The 17500-nt window shown below is 39.3% G+C and overlaps 1 protein-coding gene across 3 annotated transcripts; it reads right to left on the minus strand.

The window, feature by feature from the left end:
• Window positions 1-542: 542 nt before the first annotated feature.
• Window positions 543-14230, minus strand: LOC137976822 (zinc finger protein 862-like). 3 transcript variants are annotated; one of them, XM_068824161.1, is made up of 5 exons: window positions 13868-14230; window positions 1558-1693; window positions 1253-1398; window positions 1044-1149; window positions 543-962 (listed from the first exon to the last, which is right to left on the minus strand). In XM_068824161.1, exons 1-5 carry the CDS (start codon window positions 13897-13899, stop codon window positions 690-692), a joined length of 693 nt encoding a protein of 230 aa, XP_068680262.1. In that variant the 5' UTR covers window positions 13900-14230; the 3' UTR covers window positions 543-689. The 3 variants fall into 3 exon arrangements, with proteins under 3 accessions (XP_068680262.1, XP_068680268.1, XP_068680272.1); XM_068824167.1 differs by lacking the exon at window positions 13868-14230 and adding an exon at window positions 5108-5168; XM_068824171.1 differs by lacking the exon at window positions 13868-14230 and adding an exon at window positions 1877-2679.
• Window positions 14231-17500: the final 3270 nt, after the last annotated feature.

The following is a 17500-nucleotide window of genomic DNA, read 5'->3' on the forward strand; positions in this document are numbered from 1 at the left end:
CTCTTTCCTGTACCATCTACACCCATTATAACAAGAGGAACTGGCTCTTTGTCGGGAGACATATCTTGAGAATGGGACTTTATAAGGTCATATGCAAGTTGCTGCATTTTGCTGAAGCTATTGATGTTGACAATGTTACACTCTTGTTGTATTATGGTAGTGGCTTGCTCCCTCTTCATTTTAATCCAGGTGGGCATTTCACCAATTTGCTGATCAGTGTATCTAGTTCTGTCTTCATGCCAATCATGTGTTTATTATGTGCATTCAGGATTTTGAAATGGAGTATGGAGATGTCAGGGTTTTCCTTTTCAAAGGAAGTTAAAGTCGATGAACGGGAAGCAGGCGGAGACAATTTGGGCACATAGTGCCTAACCTGAGCGTGGAAGGCGCGAACAACTAGGGGGGGTCCGGGGGCATGCCTCCCCAGGAAAGTTTGAAAATTTAAGTGCTCTGAGACGCAATCTGGTGTATTTTGGGTGCCCAAATTAAGCAAATGAACAGGCTTAACAAACACAAGAAATGACAATGTATTTAATAAAATGCAGCCCTTTTCTGTTACATCATGTGAACTTTTGCAACAAAAATATGAACATCACTAGACTATTTGATTCATAAATCTTCTGACATATTTTTGGCTAGTAATCATCAAATAAAGCAGTAACATAATTCAAGGCGAGAGTGGAACATGGCTAAAACTCATCCTCAGAAACAGAGTCAAGGCCTGAATCTTCATCTGATATGCTTTCTTCTGTGCAGTCTTCACTAGCCAAACCTAAGCTCTCTGCTTCTTGTTCTTTACTATGTTGTTCTTCCTCTGCCTCCTTATTCAAGTCAATGACTACGTCAGTTTGGGTTGCAGCAGAGAAGAAAGCAGCACTTGGTGGTTCCATATTCTCCTTTGAGGGTTGTCGTGGCTGGTTCACTCGTTTCAAATTGTATCTTGATTTGTCATTCAGCCAAGTCTGTGAAGAAAGATAGCATATCTAAATGGAAGAAGGTACAAAAAAAGCTAAAGGGAAAGTGACAATGTAATGAGCCTTTACCTTTGTAGCATCTTGAATTATGCTGTCTGCCTCGGCTAACGTTGGTCCATTAATGGAAACTTGTAGGAGGACATTCAACATGTCATCCTTAAGCAAACTTCGTAGCCTAAAATAAGAAGGATCTTTCATGTAAGTGTCATGAGAAGCAAAGCAAAATATAATTTCATTTTATTTTATTCTACAGATAATAACAATGCTACGGCATATACCTTGTCTTAATTCGTTTTACAGCAGAAACTCCCCTCTCTGGCCAGGCATTTGTGACAGGGGCCGAGTAGCAAATCTCTGCGACTTCAGACAGTAGTGGGTACTGTTTCTGAGACTGGCATAGCTGCCTCAAAGAAAAATCCATGTTCTGAAATAAAGTGAGAAAATGGGATAATGGTAGTCATTATCAACACAGTAACACAAACGTTATACGAATATTAATACGTTATGACCACTCCTTTTAGGGCTGTGTACCCTGCAACTGTTATTATCTTTCTTGCGGTTTGCAAGTTCATAAATGACCTACCCCCTGAAAGTCAACGAGATCAAATTTGAAACGATGCCATTCTGCCATCAACTGGTCCACATCATTACTGAAAAAGTGTTTGGCCAACAACATCACATCTGCCTCCCCATAGCTTTTGAAGTCTGGATGTTCCTTTCTAGATTGATAGTGATAACAATAAAAGCTTCATTAGTACTGCAAACTAGCTCAGCTGATTTTCAAGGGTTAAATGTGCATTTGCATATTACTTAAGTAAGTATAACTTCATGAATTGTAACGGAAATAACCCTCTCACTTAATAGATAAAAATACATTAAAGTTTTGCATCCAGGGCTTATACCTAGGTAAAGGCAGAGAAGATGTCTTGACATTTGGAGAACCGCTTGTCGATGTTCTGAATCAAACTGGTCACAGATTAACTTTCAGGTTGGCCAATCGTCGTTCATCTGATTGTGTTAGCTCAACGTTGGTAGCAGCCAGGGGACGCTTCCTCAGATCAGCAGTGAGGTTCTTGATGAACTCTGTCTTCTTTGCGTCCTATATTAGCTGATTCAGTTGGTCCTTTGCGTAGCTAATGCTGCCTTTAATGTGGGCATAGGACAATTTGCCTTTCTGAAAGGTCTTGTTGAGGGTACTAAGAATGGGGAGCACCTCACCAAGCAGATATAGGGTTCCCAGGAAGTAGCCTGAGTACATCTTTTTGTACAGTCCACCAGCTGTTGCACTTTCGGGTTCCAGCTCCTTTAATTAAAGCCAAGAAGGAGGGGGTAGATGCACTTCTTGACAGATTTCACTGACGCCTCAAAGCTCAGCCAGCGGGTCTTGCGTGCTTTCTGGAGCTTTGTTGCCACGGCCTTTTTTCCTTTTGTACTTAGTTGGACAGTGTTGACGTTGCCTTGTATCTTGATGAAAGTCACCATTTTCTTGGGCGAGTTTTCAAGAAGCTGCCAGACGTGCGTAAGGCAGTTGTGAAAGTTGTCGATGTAATTCACGTCTTCTTCTTTACTGGTATCTACAGTTGCCAAAGCTAGTCTATGACAGATGCAATGGAAGGTGAGAATTGCAGGGAAGTCTCTGCGAAGATGTCCAGCCAAGCCATTCTGTTCTCCTGTCATTACTGATGCACCATCAGTACAGACTGAGGCAAACTTTTTGGTGTCTAGGAATTTGTTTTCCAACCCTTGGAGCAAAGCTGCCTTTATAGTTGCAGAATTAGCACTGGAGCTTTCGCCACTCAAAAGGTTAGTTGTAAAAAGGAACTTGGTGTGTTTAGATCCTTTCTTATATATATAGTCTGTAACTGATGAAGGTCATACGACCGAAACGTTTTACACTGCATTAAATCTTTTTACTTTTTAAGTCCTCAGAAGTTGTCCGTCCACTGGCCTCTTTTAACTTATATATATATATATATATATACTGGATAAAGCAGATCATCTGCTCTTGAACGGCAATATCTGTGTGGTCATCTATGAGCAGTCCAAAACATCTGGCGGCCCGAGCATCAAGCAAAAAGGAGTTACAAAGTGCATCTCTCAATGCTAGCATCATTTCTTTCTGCACTCGTTGACTCCTGTGTTGGAGGTACTTGATCTCTTCATCCCCTTGCAATGCCACAAGCTCATTTAGATGGGCTGCTTTCCTGTTCAATACCTCCTCTTTCATCAGGAAATAGAGATTACGCATGACGCATTCAATGGTTTTGGCCTCTGCAGCTTTTCTGTTGCTGACTTCTCTCTGGAAAATACTCCCCCTCTGTGTGGGTTCAAGTTGAATAACTTCATTATGTGTTCTACTGTTGAGATGCCCTAACAATGCCAGGACTTGAACCTTACTGAGGGCTCTGAAGAGAATTTCTCTTGCTTATTTTGTGTAGAGTGGACATTGTGCTTCTTGCACAGGATGCAATACACCCCTTCACCTTCCACAAACACAGGCCACCAGTATCCGCTTGCTGCACAGTAGGAAAGCTCAGCTTTGCATAGCCATGCATGATTAAACAGCTTTTCTTTCTTCTTGTCCTTGCTTGCCTCTAGCTGCCTGGAAATCTCTTCTCTACTGAAGGTACAACTTGCATCGCAGATATCGTGGCGATGACGTCTTGTTTGCTCTCCAGGAAAAAGGTCTTCCAAAATCTCTTGTGTACGCATTTTAGGCAGATTATCCAATCGTTCTTTCCTTACCTTTGTTACAGGCACAGCGGATGGACTGTTCCCTACTGAGGGAACGTGTCCCTCGTTATCTGCTGACGAGAAAGGCAACGGAGCACACCTATCATTAGAGTCAGCCTGTGGTGTACCAGACTGTGCAGAGACATGGGAACATGTGGTGAAGACACGCAATTGTATCGCGACGAAAATAATCTTACCTTTTCAGCGATTTTAACGCTTGAAATTCCATCCAATGAACCACAATCCTTTTCTTTATCCTTTCCGAAGCCTGTAGTGTAATTTTTTGTCTGAAAAACTTTAGTAAAACCGCTCCACGATCAGTTGAAAATTTCGCCTCCACATCGGCTCAAATTGCGTGAATTAGAATACCCGTCATGTAGCTGTCATGAAAGCTAGAAAGCCTAGATTTTCAGGGAAACTGGGGCTATTTCTCCCCAGTAAACACGCCAAATTTCAGCGCAATCGATGGAAAAGACTCTGCCCTACGAATCCTACAAGAATGGTTTCTGAACTAACCATTTTCGGTGCATGGTAGGAAAAAGAGTTTTAAGAGCTGGTAGTTACAGTAAAGAGTAAAATTTGGTCCTTTAGGATTAGACGAGTAAGTTGGAAAGATGCGAGGGATGACATTTTCTGGTAGTTTTGTAAGCTTTGCATTTACAAGTTTATATCTTGTTGCAAACTGCAAAACATTGAGGTTCATTATCTGTGGTGAGCTGTCGTACTGCTCCCGGCTAGCATAAACATGTAAGAGTGAGTTGGTTGTACAGCTAGTACACCACTGTCAACAGATGGATTGGTGTGTACCCTGCGAGAGCCATTTGGACTGACAGGAATGGCATTAGATGATGAGCTGTGTAGCTTTAACGATAACAAATGATGTATTGCCTCTTGAGCAAGCATTATCTTTCTCACCAAGGGTTTTCATTACAACCTTTTAGATAGCTTTGTGGGTATCACTGTTACTATCAGCACTTTGGACAATAGAATTGAAAGTCTGCTTAAGAACGGGTGATCTTGGTTCACCTCTTGCCACATAAACGCTGTAACTGAGGTGGGATTGGAGAAGGGATCCTTGAATTCTCCTTTGAAAACTTTCTTGGGGACTTGTCCCTAGAACATCATGAACAAACATAAGTGTCTGGTGTTCTGGGCTTTGATTTCACGGGTCATGACTCTTTGCAAATAGTACATTCGGAAATTGAAAATCCCATTGAACTGTGGAACTTTGAGATACTGGACTTTGCCCAATTTTGTTCATGTAGTTCACCATATTCGGCAGCATCAATTCATCTAAATAGTGCTTTTGAGAAATAGCTTTATTAGTTTTTTGACGTTTTGTTTTCGTTTCAGTTGCATCTGATCTCTTTCTCTTGTGCAAGGCATTATCTTTCTCTAACCTCATTTGTCTTTGAGATGGAGTTTCTTCTGAATTTTTCTCTTTTGAGAGGCTTCTTTTTCCAACCTGATCTGTCTTTGACTTTCACTTTCGTTGGAAAGTCTTTGCTTCTGATATGCATTGCTTTTTTTAACCTGATTTTTTTTTTTTCGATTTCAGTTTCTTCTAAAATCCTTCTCTTCTTGTATTCTCTAGCTTTTCGAGGCCTATTCAGTTTTTGACTTTAAGGCTCATTTGGTTTGTTTTTCTTTGAATGTTCTTTATTAGTTAAATTACCTTGAATGGTAATTTTTTCAAATGCAACTGGTCGTCATCAATACTCCCACTAGGTGAACCCGAAGGTGCCAAGCTTTTTGGCTTGTTCCATATCTGGCCTTTGAAAATGAAAGTTCTGTCTTGGTGGTGTCCATCCCATCAATGGGGACAGAAAAAAATGCACTTGGCTGATGGTGGGATAGTGAAGCAAGGCTTACGTAGGCTTTTCATTCCTCCCTAAAATGTTATAAAAAATATACCGTTATTTCTGCCCTTCTGTTTTCGTTGCTTTCACTTGTTTTTTTTTCTCAAATATTGTACGTGAATGATGAAGTAAAAGAATTGCGTGTTACTTCTTCAGTCGCTACCAAATTCTTACATATGTTTTGGCGGAATCAAGTGAGAACGAGAAAAACCCAAACCACCTTCCATTTAAAACCCTGGTTGTCTAAACAAATTTCTGACAGTTTTACAGGGTGGCTTCATACTTCGCTTCATAGGGCATCAGATAGTAAATAGTAACCATAAAGTGTTCCTGGAATGAAAAGTAATTTAACTTAAGTTGATAACTGTATAATTTTGGTTGATAAAGGCGTTTTTCCTCTGTATTTCAGATTGCAGAAAAAAATTAAGTAAATAAAAACCACCCTACCTGACGCATGCAATCTGGTCCTTTCTCCTTTGTTCCAGTGCTGCTTTTTTCAATGGATATGTGGTGCTCCTCAATTCTTCTCTCAAAATTACAGCATGTGTCACACTTGCTGAAACGGTTTACCTGAATCAGATGAATGAATGAATGAATTAATGAGTGAATGAAGGATAACTTGACTTTTAGCAGTGTCACTGTGGTAAACAACTGAAAATTAATGTCAAAAAAAATCGTAGCGAGACATCAATACACAATTCGGTAAGACAAGACAACCAGAAGACGTATACTAATACACCAGGGAACAAGAGGCTAAGATAGCCCTAGGCTCCTTACATGTTAAACCAGGAATTTCCGTAAAATCCAATGGTACGCACCCTTTGATTTGAAACGTTTCAGAAATTCCGGGCCGTTAGCTTCATCAATGTCTTATGCCTGCCTTTGGGAGGGGGTGGGGGAGAGGGATTTCTTGTTGATAATGGTACATTTTGTAGGTTGTCTAACTTGAACAAAGAAAAGTTGCGTCTTTAACGTACTTATTCAGCTATAAGCCGAGCGATTTTTACACAAATCCTCACTCAATTTGGGCAAACTTGAAGCCGTAGAACGGGTGTCGGCTTATAGCCGAGTATTTTTGATAAAAAGAATTTTCTCAGCAAATTAAAACAGTACCAAATGAACGTGTATTCACTTACAAGCCGAACTAAATTACTTGTAAAATGAAGAGAAGTTGTTGTTGGTGTAATATGGATCTTCATTACTTGGTGGCTCGTAAAGGAGCCATTCGTGTTGATGTGTGATCCGGATCGATGTTATCGCTCGTCTTCTTCCTCGCTGTCTGTCTCGAATTCGTCGTCCATTTCCTCGTCTTCCCTTTTTTTTTGTTCTGGAATATTCTCGTCGAAGACTGCATCGTCTTCTGTGCCGTCGACTGCATTATGGAGGTGCCACAAGTCTTGAACGAACGCCTCACCATCTCCTTGGGAATATCGCGCCAAGCCTGGTTTACCCACGGAAGGAACGAGGACTCTGGGAACGAGATTGCACCATCACAGATGGTGAAAACAAGCTTGTCACATGACACCACAGCAAACTCTAGACAAAAACGCAAGTGGATTTTTTCTTGTAGTGGCATTTTCCAAGCAAAAAAACCATATGCATTAAAGGGAAAATCTTACCTTGAATTCTTTGCTCTGTAAACCACACCAAAGGTCGTTGATCAAGCTCGGGATACGCTCCCCGATAAGCTCTCCGTTGAACAGATTTGCCTTATCTTTCCTCCAGCGACGGAACCATCGACTCGCTGATGCTGTATTCTCCAGTGAGCTCGGAGTTATTTTCTACAGCTCCTGCTTCGGAGACTATTTTAAGTTTAAAGAGCGAGGTTGTAAGGTTTCCAGTCGAATAACTTTTTATAAAACGCTTCGCTTGTACGAAGACACGTTTCCTGTGAAATCAACAATTGTTTAATAATATTCGTCACCTCACGATCACGTTGCTTGTTTTTTTCTTATCTTTCGTGTTCATTTGATTGCTTTGAGTATAATTTTTCAGTCAATGTCAATTTGTATTTTAAATTACGAAAATTCCATAGTCGATAATACACATCAAGACCTAAAATGGGTCTCGGCTTATAGCGGAGTATTTTTCATTTACAATTCAATTCAATCAAGTTGATTTTTTCTGTAAGAAGTTTGGGGTCTCGGCTTATAGCTGAGCTCGGCTTGTAGCCGAATAAGTAGGGTATTTAGACCCAGCAGTCTGATTTTTTAAATTAAGTGAAATCTAATGAACTTATGGAACTAATTTGATGCCATGTGGTCCCCAAATGCACATGCAATAGACCCGTAAAGTTCGGAATTTCTTTGTCAGCGATTTCTGTGTGTACTGGAGTAAAAGCAAAGGCATATGAAAAAAAATAATGTTACTTTGTGAAGTTAAACTCCCAATACTTTCCGTCTCCACCTGCCATCTTTCCAACGCCTGACATCTGAACTCATGAAAAAATCTTACCTTTGGAATCTTCACATGAGAGTAACGTTTATTCCAGATTTTTCGGAAAAAGCTTTTGCTGCATATCGGCCGGCTGCTGATGCTATAAGCAAACTCACCTTCGGTTGGCTGGTTGTTTCGAGCCAGTTGAACACATACTTCCTTTGCTTTTCGTATGTGGGACACTCCTGACAGAAATTTTTCCGTGCCCTTTTCATTTGACTAACTGATAGCAGCGTTTGAAGACAGCTCTCGTGTGCACAACACTTTTGTTTTATTAGCTGTTCTGGTGAACTATTAGTGGACCGATGTTTCCCTATATCGGGAAGATCATAATTTTTTAATTAGAATATTTCATTTCTATGTGTGGAACATACTAGCGTATACACGCCATCTATGTAGTAACCTGCGATCAAGCGTACTTTTCTTGAGACAGGGCGCTAAAAAGTACGCCTGATACAATTTCTTAACGAGTCGTCTGCCGCCCACCTGTCAAGAGTGATGTTATCATGTGTCATGCTATAAATGTGAGCCAATCAGATTTTACCGGAAATTACCTGCACTCTGCGATTCAAGTAAAGATGCGACAAAAACAAACTGTACGTACGACAAACTGTTTGTACGACAAAACAGATCTGTCCTTGCGTAATATGTAGCTCTAACAGTGCACGATATTGTTTTGGTATTGTCTATCATTGTAGTGCCGTGGTAGAAGTCTTGGGTAAATAGTCTGAGAAGACATGTGGTTACTAGCAAAGAACTGAACCCAGAAAGATTGAAGAAAATAAATGGGAAGTGAGAAACATTGGCTTCTGGGCTGACATGTTGATAAACTTCTTTTAAGCGTGCCCTCTGAGCATCTGACAGCTTTGTAATACCAAAGTTCACTGAAGTTAAGCCCTGTTCGGCGGGGTTACTGTTTGGATGGCAGACCAAAATAATATATCCCTCATAAAACAGAAATACTATTAACGCTAACAAATGTGAACTCAGCAAGCTACAGATTTTGTTAGCTTGCTTTATGCAAAAACAAATATTGATGCAAAAGTAAATAAATATTGATACACAGTTTTTAGAAAGAGCAGAAGGAAAGTTTCCAGGACAATCGCTCGAGAATAACATATATTTACGAGAAGAAAACAACATTTATTTTGAACCGTGAATATAGAATATAAACAGTTACGATCAGCGACAAACATTTTGGGGGATTTTTGCAACGTTCAATTTTGTTATTGTACGTGCGACTTCAGTAAACACTGTGAGACAACAGAGATCACAGATCTACTTGTGGTGTTCGATTCCTTCTCTGTCTTTGTTGCACCCGTAAGTTACCAGAGAAATTTCCATTTGGTTTCAGTGTTGTATGTAACACCACCTTGGCGAAATATTAAAAGTACAGCTCAGCTGTCGAAGTCCATTACTCGTCGCTTTTAAGATTCCAGATCTTTATGTTTCAGCGCCTGTCTTGTCGTTCCATTCTTGAGCTCCATATGGGTATATTTTCTTTAAAGATGTACTAAAACGCCATTCGCCATTTAGACTTAAAACGTTCAAAATTTTCCTCCTCCCGTATTTCACTTGGCAGTTTGTTCCAAACTGATGGCGCAGCAGCAGTGAAAGCCCTGTCACCGAGTGTTTTCTTAGTTTTCGTGGACGGAGGAGCTAACAAAAGTTCAGAATTAGACCGGAGACTATAAGTGGAAGGATTCTTAATATGAATAAGATTACATATATACTCAGGTGCATGACCATGTATGGCCTTGAAAGTTATTAAAATCTTAAAATCAATTCTGAATTGAACTGGTAACCAATGTAGAGAGTATAAAACGGGAGTTACGTGGCTAAAGCGCGGAATTAAACAAATCAGCCTAGCAGCAGCATTTTGCACTCGTTGCAGCTTATTGATGTGAGTGACCGGTAAACCATAAAGAAGACTGTTACAATAATCAATGCGTGCCATTATGAAAGCATGCACTAGTACCTTGGTGGACTTCATCGTAAGAAATTTCCTGATACGTCTTATATTATGTAAATGATAAAAAGCAGCCTTGCATGTCTTAGCAATGTGCGTCACTAAGCTGAGGTTGGTATCAAGCCAAGTTCCAAGATTTCTTGCAACAGTAGCAGGAGCAACGCTGACATCACCGACTGATAACTTCTCGATATGAACTTTGCTAAGCTGTTGTCATGTACCGATTATTAAGAATTCAGTTTTGTCGTCGTTTAACTTTAACTTGTCAGTAATCATCCATGCTCTGATTGCCTTTATGCAGAGTTCCATCCCTTTAATTGCTTCAGATTGACTTGATGAGATGTTAGGATTGAAGGACAAATAGAGCTTTCCTTAAGGGACAAGGACAAGGACAAGTAGATCTTTCCTTAAGGGCTACATTTATAATGATACTTTTAAAATAGAGGAATCAATATTTAAAAATTCAAGGTTAAGGTTAAGGGTTAAGGAGACTCGTTGCAGCGGGGACAGAAGTGACTTCCATTTCTTTGAATTTCTTATTGTGTTGTTTTCCAATTGGTGCGTCTGTTTCAGGGAAAGCAAGAAGTTGTTTTGGGTTGGGGATTGTTCTTTCAAACGGCAAATCCAAATGTAGTGCTTAGCCATTAGGCAAAAAAAATTAATTTGGAGTTTAAAATTGGAATCGTCTGGCTTCAGGGCTAAGGCCGTTTCCATTCCTAAGTGGTTCTCTTTTGAAAGCATGTGGCACGCCTGCAGCCATATAGAGAGGTCATTCCAAACAATTCTGCTTTTTTCACATCCCCAGAATAAATGTAACAGATCTTCTTTTTTATCATGGCAGAAGGTGCATGTTCCATCCTCTCTACTTCCTATTTTTTGCAAAAAATTATTGGTCGCTAGCCATCTATGTAAACATCTGAAATTGAAGTCAATTAAAAAGATAATAAAAAGGTTGACACTGGCTAAAATATTGTGTTGGACGTTTCGGCAACTGCTGTTGCCTTCCTCAGCAGGGATGAAAAATGCAAAAATCTAACGGCGTCCTGATGGTACACGATGCATATTAATATAAAGTCGCACTTCAAAAGAATATTTTAAAAATAAAATAGACAATAAAAACGAAGGTCTCCAGAGCACTCTAAAATATTTCTACAAATTATTTATGTTATTGTAAACGTTTGGAAGTGCTATATGCTCGTTTATAGCGTTCATATCTCGTAAGGAATGCCAAGCCTCAAGAATAAGTCTTTGTCGCCATGCCGATGATCTGTCAACAATTTCGACGTTCATCAAGTCTATTTGGTGATTGTAGCGCATGTGGTGTTTGGCCAACAAAGAGTTTTCATCTAATGTTGCTATGGCCTTTGAGTGCTCTTTGACGCGTGTTTTTAGTGCGCGCGATGTCTGACCGATGTAAACACAATCACAATCTTTGCATTTGATCTTATATACGAGTCCTCTAGAGGCCTCCCTCTCGATTTTGTCCTTTGGTTTTTTAAGTATATTTGAGATTGTCTGAATAGGTTTATGAGCAACCTTGATGCTGAAACCTCCAAGAACCCTCGCGATTTCTCGGAGAATCCTTTGGCATAGGGCAAAACAACCATACCGCGCTGGTTGGAATCATTCACTTCATGTTGTCTGTTTCGTTGCCGACCATTGTAGATGAAATTGGCAGGGTAATTATTAGCGGTAAGGGCTTCTGCTACTCTCTTAGTTTCTCGTACAGCTTCCTCTTCGGTGGATGGGATATTCTTTGCGCGATCCATGAGGGTGCGTATGACCGAGTATTTATGTTGGGGGTGGTGATGAGATTTGAAGTCAAGGTAGTGGTCGGTGTGGGTAGCTTTTCTGTATACAGACACGGTGATCGAGCCATAGTCTTGTCTGGTTATTTTTGTGTCAAGAAAGGCAATAGAACCTTCTGATTCTATCTCGATGGTAAATTTGGTGTTAGTGTTGATAGAATTGAGGTGTGAGTGGAATTCATCGGCGTGTTCCCTTTTTATGCATACATGGCTGTCATCTACATATCTGATCCACCATTTGGAAGAGTTTGGAGCCGATAACAGGGCCTTGTCTTCGACATATTCCATGACGAGATTGGCTAAGATGGTGCTGACTGGAGATCCCATCGGACAACTGAAAATTTGTTTGAAATGGTCACCTTGGAACACGAAGAAGTTATTTTCGAAGACGAACTGTAGAAGGGCAATGATATTCTGGATGGATAAATTTGTTCTTTCAGGTAGTGATTGATCAAAGTCTAGTCTTTCTTTAACAACTTCCATGGCTAGATGGGTAGGAATGCCAGTGAACAGTGACACGACGTCAAAGGATACTAGGATTTCGTCGGGATCCACTGACATAGTGCGGATCTTTTCAACGAAATATGGGCTGTTCTTAACTGTGTACTTATTGTTTTGAAGTGGTGACAAGATATTGGCGAGGTATTTGGATAATTCGTATGTGGGAGACCCAATGGCGCTCATAATTGGTCTTAACGGGACGTTGTCTTTGTGGATTTTGGGAAGGCCATAAAATGATGCCAGTGTGCAGTCAGTACTATGAAGTTTGTGGTAGAGCTTCGGTTCCAACTGGCTGGTCGCTAGCTGTCTATGTGAAAATCTGAAATTGAAGTCAATTAATTTGGAACTCTTTGTACACGCAGCAGACAATAGGAAGGCTTTTCTCCAGTCAATTTTTACCTTGGCTGTGGACCCGATATCTTTCTGCCACATCTCTTGAGATAATAGCGGTCGTTCCGCTTGGTCAGAAATTAATTTCTTGTAAACTATTCTCGATGGTTTTTGGTGCTTTAGGAACGTGTTCATGAAATTGTCGTACTTCAGCTGAGACCTCGGAATCTGTTGCTGTAAAGGTTTAACAGCAGAGATTATGGCAAAAAAAGTTAGTGGTCTGACTTTGAGTTGATATTTATTTTGAAAGCTGGCAAGGGAAAGAAAGTTGTTAGAATCATCCATTAAATGTTTTACTTGTGTTATACCTTTGGAAAGCCAATCTTTGCATAGTACGGGTGCATTGTTTATCCTTATTAATGAATTTTGCCACAGAGGTAGAGCTAGAAAGTGATCTTTGGACACTATTCCTTTCTCAAAGAAGGTCTCAGACAATATTTCTATAACTTCTTTAACAAATGGGTCTTCTATGTTTAGATTACCGATGTCTTTTTTGTTTAGGTTCCCTTTAACTCTTTTCCCTAACATCCCAACGGCGAGAAAACCGCGGTAAATCAGCCATCGCCAAAAAATGTTATTTTTCTCAAAAAATATTTAAAGTTAGGGGGAAAAAAATACATCATTTTAAAACTAAGAAAATAAGCTTTCCAACAGCATATAACTTATTTACAGACAACTGAAACCTTTTATAAAAGCGAAAGTTGAACGAAAAAAATTTAAGAAAAATAACACAAAATATAGTTTTCCAGGCAAAATTTGGTCATTTTAGGGTTGATTACGAATTTTTGGCTGGAAAACAAAATTTTCTTCAATTTATCTACTTCCTTGGATATAAATTTGACCGAAAACTGATGAGGCACGAATATTTTTGGATTTTTTGAACTAATTGAATTAGCGATAATTAGTAATGTGATAAGGTGATGACAGATGCCAAATTTGAGACCCGTTGCTAACGGCAACGGAAGGGATCGTATTACGAATAATTAACATCTGTTTGCCAAAAACCACCCAAATAACCGATTTTTCGACGGAAAATTCATCCCAGAGGATAAAACTATTCACTGGACATGTAATAAAGGTAAATATGTGCGTGAGAAAGCGAAAACAAGCGAATATTTTGAGGAAAAACACAAATCTGTGAGATCAAAGTACATGTGCTTCAGACACGCATTTGTATTGCTAAATAATTAATCTTACCTTTTCAGCGATTTTAACGCTTGAAATCCCATCCAATGAACCACAAATCCCCACAAATCCTTTCCTTTATCTATTCCGAAGCATGTAGTGTAATTTTTTGGCTGAAAAACTTTAGAAAAACCGCTTCGCGAGAGCTCGGCGATCGATTGAAAATTTGGTCATCTCATCGGCTCAAATTGCCTGAATTAGAATGGCCGTCATGTAGGCGTCATGAAAGCTGGAAAGCCGAGATTTTCAGGGAAACTGGGGATATATCTCCCCAGTAAACACGCCAAATTTCAGCGCGATCGATGAAAAGGACGCTGCGCTACGAATCTTACAAGAAATGATTCTTTGAAGATTCATTTTCAGTGCGGGCTAGGGAAAACAGTTTTAAAGACGGCGTTGCTTCCATATGTTGCGAGTTCTAGATCAAAAAAAAACTTTCCATTTGCTGCAGTTTTCTGTGTTCAGGTATTTTTTAATCCAGGTAGCTTTAAGGGATTTGTTAAAAGTTGTAATATCGATCATTTTGAGTCCACCTTCAGAATAATCATTGATCATAACCTTGCGTTTAATTTTATCATAAGAATTTGTGACCTGATTTGCGAAAAGGGGGCTTAAGGTGAAAAAAACGAAAACGTGTCTTTCAGCGTTTTAAAAGAAAACGACTTTAAACACCATTTAAATGCTTTTGAATAACGTTCAAACTCCGTTTGAATAACGTTTAAACGCTGTTTTAAAAAACATTCAAACATGAAGAAAACCCATTTAATTTTGGAACACGATCTTTATGCAGTGGCGTGTTCAAATTGAACACGGCATAACTCAAAGAGTGGAAAACAATGTTGGTGGCATCTACGTATAAATTATGTAAGCCTAACGTCAATCGTTATATTTCATTTTGATACTGTTCCCACTGCTTGAAGCGTAATCGTACCTACACTAGCTTACACAATGTACGAAGTCATCGATCAGATAAACACATAACTTTATTTTGTCGCATTACGAGATGCAATATGAAATTCTATGAAATAAATTAACCAGGTGCAACAAGAGAAGAACTTTGTAAATTGCCGCCCGCTTGCCGATCCGAGGCTAGAAATTGTTTACATAGAGAAAAGACAGCAAATAAAACTCCACCAGAAAGAGGTGGAGAAATGTAAAAGATTGGAAGTTTTAGTTTGTTCAAGGATTCATTCGTAATATAAATAAAAATGACTACAATAATTTATTTGCTGACTAATAAGCACCAACGCTGTCGTATGGTTCAAATATTGAGTCGAGTGAATCGATCTGTAAGAACACGCACGGCAAAATTCCTCACAATATGCTTTGTACATAATTTTATTACCTGGTTTATTGGAGGGTATCTTTAATGGTTATCTTCAGTCACCTTTGACTAGCTTGGACTGTATTTGCACGCAAAATTTTCTTGACTTTGAAACATCCAACGGTCACTCTACCCATAATTAAAGACCCGCCGATGACAGTGGCAGCCGCTTCGGGTCACATCACACAACACGCAGTAAAGTAATTTATTTCGAGCTGAGATCATTTTCCTGCTTCGTTTTTTCTTGCTTGCTTTCATCTCGTAAATCTCTCCACAAGCATTCTATGCGTTTGTGGGAAATAGACTCTTTGATGCATGACTGTGCTTGTGTAGCGCAGCGTGCGGATGCAATTTTGAGAGCTCCAGGATAGTGTGATTATGTTTTTATAGCTACAAAGTTTTATAAGTTTAAAATGGTTAAGGATACTGTGCAGTCACTAAAAGCTGAGAATGACAAGCTAAAGGAAAAAGTGGAAGAAGTTTTTGCCGAACTTAAGAAAGTTCAAGAAAACCTGAAGGGAAATCATGCTGGCGGCCATGTTGCAAGCGCATCTGATCCAGACGCACTAAAGTCCTTGGACTTCCTAAGCAAGGAATATGATGATCTCAATGAGTTTAGAGACCGAGCCTTGGACAAAGTATCCACTCTTGAAAAATCACTGAAGCAGTTATCAACCGAAGTATCAAAAGTTTCGGTGGCCATTGATCAGGTCCAAGAGTATAGCTATTCCTACAATATCAAACTTGTTGGCGTCCCCGAGTTGGAACCACTCGAAAATGCCTTCAAGATCTCGCAGCTTTGCTCAAAAATCTTCAATGCAATTGGAGTAGATGTCAAACCGTATGACATCGACATAGCCCACAGGATTACGCCACGCCATGCTACCGAACGACGACCCAAACCTATAATTTGCAAATTTACACGAAGGCTTATTCGTGAGCAAGTTATGGCACGTCATAGGGAAATTAGAAATGTAAACCCAATGAGTATCGGTCTACAGGAAGATGTCTCTCTGGATCAAGTTGGTATCTTCAACCATTTGACGCCGCGTCTTCAAAGCTTGCTTGCAGATGCAAAGAAATTTAAAGAGAGGTGTAATTTTGCATTTTGCTGGGCCAAAAATTCGATTGTATGGCTGAGGAAAAGCGAGGGATCTCGACCCATCGCAATCAAGAGTTCAAGGGATTTAGATAATCTTATGTCCCATGAGCAGTCATCAAGTTAAGGAAACATAAGTCAAGTAGCAATACAACCAACTAAGGTAAACAAAGCTCTCTTACAATAGCTTCCGTACTATTCATGTGATATTATTCCTTCTCACGGTCAGTTTAATAATAGTTTAAACACAAGTCTCCCTACCAAGAAATATCTTGAGCGTTTACCAAGTTTTAATGAATTGGATATATTTACTCTAAACAGTTTTCCTGATAGAAGGTCTGATTTTGATCCCTATACCACAGCTATCAGCTGTAGATACTTTTCTCCCCATAGTTTCTGTCATTCAAAAAGACAATTCCAGTTTTCGTCTAATTCAACCGATGGACTTTCATTGTTTCATACCAATATTAGAAGCCTGAAAAGTAATTTAGAAAAATTTCAAACCCATTTACTAGAAGAACTTGATTTTCATTTTAACATAATTGGAATCACAGAAACTAGAATAAGAAATGAGCTTGGAGATTTGGATTTTAATCCCATGATACCTAATTATAACTTTGAGTATGTGCCAACGCCCCTTTCAGCTTGAGGTGTTGGCATATACATTGATCAAAGATTCAAATATACAGTTATTGAAAAAACCTCTAATGAAGCTTATCAGGCTCTCTGGGTTGAGTTGCATTTGCCAAAAAAAGCAAATATGATTTGTGGTGTGGTCTATAGACAGCACAATTCACCAGAACATTTTCAAGATTATTTTGATGAAACAATTGAAAAACTTAGCGTCTCTGGGAAGAAAATTATCTTCATGGGTGATACTAATTTAAACCTTCTCCGTTTTCATTCCTGTAAATATGCTCAAAACTTTATTCTCTCCCTGCAAAGCTTTAACTTAATGCCAACAATCGATAAACCAACAAGAGTGTATAATAATTCTTATTCACTTATTGACAATATCTTTATAAGTAATCTTGAAGATTATATAACCAGTGGCAACATAATTTCCGATCTAACCGATCACTTTTCACAATTTTGTTTTCTTCACTCGGATAAAACTATTTTCAAGCATGATTGTCATAAAAATTTAGCACGGGATTATTCAAGCTATTCTGAAACAGAATTTCTACACGACCTTTCCCAACTTGACTTGATCCAAGCAGTC

The sequence above is a fragment of the Montipora foliosa genome, chromosome 1, assembly GCF_036669935.1.
Source record: "Montipora foliosa isolate CH-2021 chromosome 1, ASM3666993v2, whole genome shotgun sequence".
In the NCBI taxonomy this organism is placed as follows: domain Eukaryota; kingdom Metazoa; phylum Cnidaria; class Anthozoa; order Scleractinia; family Acroporidae; genus Montipora; species Montipora foliosa.

What these genes read in the sequence shown, in the direction of transcription:
- LOC137976822 (XM_068824161.1), bottom strand. Translation starts at nt 13,899, where the DNA reads ATGGGATTTCAAGCGTTAAAATCGCTGAAAAG. An exon ending in ATCTCGTTGACTTTCAGGGG is followed by an intron (nt 1,399 to 1,557) that starts GTAGGTCATTTA and finishes ACTTTATTTCAG; the next exon opens with AACATGGATTTTTCTTTGAG. An exon ending in GTAAAACGAATTAAGACAAG is followed by an intron (nt 1,150 to 1,252) that starts GTATATGCCGTA and finishes TTCTTATTTTAG; the next exon opens with GCTACGAAGTTTGCTTAAGG.